The 3277-nt window shown below is 36.7% G+C and overlaps 1 protein-coding gene across 1 annotated transcript in view; it reads right to left on the minus strand.

Moving 5' to 3' along the window:
* Positions 1-224: 224 nt before the first annotated feature.
* LOC127835895 (fibropellin-1-like) overlaps positions 225-3277 on the minus strand; it is an 11423-nt gene continuing 8370 nt past the window's right edge. The window contains exons 14-16 of the mRNA XM_052362316.1: positions 2680-2793; positions 2141-2254; positions 225-325 (exon numbers count right to left, since the gene is read on the minus strand). Of these exons, the coding sequence (XP_052218276.1) occupies positions 225-325; positions 2141-2254; positions 2680-2793 (329 nt within the window). The remainder of the gene's footprint in view (positions 326-2140; positions 2255-2679; positions 2794-3277) is intronic.

The following is a 3277-nucleotide window of genomic DNA, read 5'->3' on the forward strand; positions in this document are numbered from 1 at the left end:
CTACTATTTGTTAAGACTACAGTTCCAGCGTTTTTAATTGATCCAGATTCAGAACCAATGATTACTTGCGGGTAATTACAATCCAAAAAATGCATCTTTTAAAACAGTTACACCGTCAATGGTCTTTTGTGTAGGAAGTATTGTTTAAACAATTATATAAAATCATTAATTCGAATTAAAGAAAGCCGCCTACCCAATTTTATCCTTTTACTCGAAAATCATTTTTAGGAACCTACCACCGCATTATCGAACTTCAAAGTTTTCTCAACAGTGAACAGGTAGGTGGTGTTGTTCCACTTTACTGCTGTATTGTTCTCACATTGCTCTGGAACAGATGTAAATCAACAATACATAAACCGAGTGTCATACATTATTGCACAAAACTATATTATAACTAAATATAACATAATGCAGAGCAGTCGAGCTGGCGTAGTGCATGAATGTCCGCCTAGCGACCAGGAGGTCCCGGGAACGCTTTCTATTCTGGGAGAGTTCGTAAAACACAGAGTACCGGTTCTTTTTAGTAAATGGACTTGACAGTGTCTCAATAAGATTAAGAATCTCGACGCAAATTTGCAAAAAAACAACAACACAATCATATGTATTAATTCAACGCATAAATTTGAAAGAATGTTACCAACAATTAACAATAACAGACATGCATTTCAAATGAAAAAGTGTTCAGTGTTAAAAACAAGTTGAGTGTGCGATATTAACTTTATATATACTTGGGCACAAATAACCCATTTTATTAAGGAAAGAAGTACTTTATACATCCACAGTGTACACCCTTTAAGATGTAAAAGATTATCGGAACAGCACTGTCAACTGCATGACACATCTAAAGAGCAGTGTCAACTAAATGACAAATTAAAAGAGCACTGTCAACTAAATAACACATCTGAACAGCACAGTCAACTACAAACACATCTGAACAGCACTGTCAACTACACAACACATCTGAACAGACCTGTCAACTACAAAACACATCCGAACAGCACTATCAACTACATAACACATCTGAACAGAATTGTCAAATAAATTATACATTTAGAACGAAGTGTAAACATCATGATACATTTGAACAGCAGTGTCAACTACATGACATATCTGAACAGTACTGTCAACTAAATGACACTTCTGAACAGCATTGTCAACGTCATAACACATCTGAACAGCACTTTCAACTGCATAACACATCTGAACACAACTATCAACTGCATGTAACAATTGAACAACACAGTAACTTACATGACATATCTAAATCGCACGTTCACCAACATGACACATCTGAACAGCACTGTGTAGTATATGACACATTAAACGCACAGTCAAATACATAACACATCTGAACAGCATGTTCAACGTCATAACACATCTGAACAGCACTATCACCTGAATGAAACATAAAAAAAACAATAACCTTCATGACATATCTGAACAGCACTATCACCTACATGACACATCTGAAGAGAACTGTCAACTATATGACACATGAAACGCACTATCAAATACATGACACTTCTGAACAGAATTGTCAACGTCATAACACATCTAAACACAACTATCAACTGCATGAAACATTTGAACAGCAAAGTCAACTTCACAACACATCTGAACAACACTGTCAACTACATAACACATCTGAACAGCATGGTCAATTAAATTACACATGTAAAACGAAGTGTAAACATCATGATACATTTGAACAGCAGTGTCAAGTACATGCCATATCTGAACTGGGCTGTCAACTGCATGACACATCTGAACTACACTGTCAACAACTTGACACATCTGAACAGCACAGTCAACTACATGACACATCTGAACAGCGTTTTCAACTGCATGATACATATGAACAGCACTATCAACTAGATGACACGTTTGAACAGCACGGTTTACTTTTTAAATAACATGTTAATAGCGCAAACCACGAACAAAACTGTTTATTGTATCTATCAACCAATCAAAAGTACATTTCATGCGTTTCATAGATCATGCACATTTGTTAGACCACATATTTTGTAGTAATTTATGGAAAAGCTCAGAAAAAAATCCCATTTTGTACACGTGTAACAAATATAATTTGTGAATACCTCGACCCGATCCACTTTGAACACTGCAGTATCACTACACTTACTTGATTCGCATTTCTGCCCGTTGTACCCGGCCAAACACGAACACGTGAACGCGTTGATACCGTCGATGCATTTGGCGCCATTCAAACACGGATTAGGATCGCACTCATTGATGTCTGAAGAAAAGTTTCCAATAATATGAGGGCAGTGAGCACTCGTAATTGGATTTGAAGCTTACCTTTTGTTACTTACATATGGTTCTTGCTTAACCCATTTATGCCTAGCATCTAGAAAAAAGGCCATGGCTAACAGCGTAGACCCAGATGAGACGCCACATGATGCGGCGTCTCATCAGGGTCTGCGCTTTTTGCTCAAAGGAATTTATGTAAGAAATATTCTAAATATAGAAATAAATATACAAGACTTCCCTAATTTTGGAAATAATTTGATCCAAATTTAGAAGGATGGGAGAATCCACTAGGCATAAATGGGTTAAACTTGTAATTACCACTTGCGTGTCACCGCAATGTGTGCGACTTGTTATGATAAAATGCATAAATAGACACATATTAATACAACAAAACAGTCATGTGAAACGTACTAGTTTCGCACGTTTTGCCTTGATATCCGGGTACGCATGCGCACGTAAACACGTTGATTCCATCTGTACATTTCCCGCCATTTTCACAGGGGTTGGGGTCGCACTCGTTGATGTCTGAGATCAAATGAAGCGTAAATCACATACATTATATAACTGATTTTATTTATGTATGGTAATTACGAACAGTTTATATGGTATAACTTGTATTATATTAATATTCAAGTTCAAGTTATTTTATTGGAACATCTGCAAAATGTTTTTGACCACTTACATACAAGTTAGTCAAAGTGAATCAGAACAATACAAAAGCATACAGTAGTAGTTGTTGTTGTTGTTGTTGTATTTGTTGTAGTTGTTGTAGTAGTGGTACTAGTAGTGGTACTAGTAGTGGTACTAGTAGTGGTACTAGTAGTGGTACTAGTAGTGGTACTAGTAGTGGTACTAGTAGTGGTACTAGTAGTGGTACTAGTAGTGGTACTAGTAGTGGTACTAATAGTGGTACTAGTAGTGGTACTAGTAGTGGGACTAGTATTGGTACTAGTAGTGGGACTAGTAGTGGGACTAGTAGTGGTACTAGTAGTGGTACTAGTAGTGGTAC

Source organism: Dreissena polymorpha, chromosome 6 (assembly GCF_020536995.1).
Source record: "Dreissena polymorpha isolate Duluth1 chromosome 6, UMN_Dpol_1.0, whole genome shotgun sequence".
NCBI lineage: Eukaryota > Metazoa > Mollusca > Bivalvia > Myida > Dreissenidae > Dreissena > Dreissena polymorpha.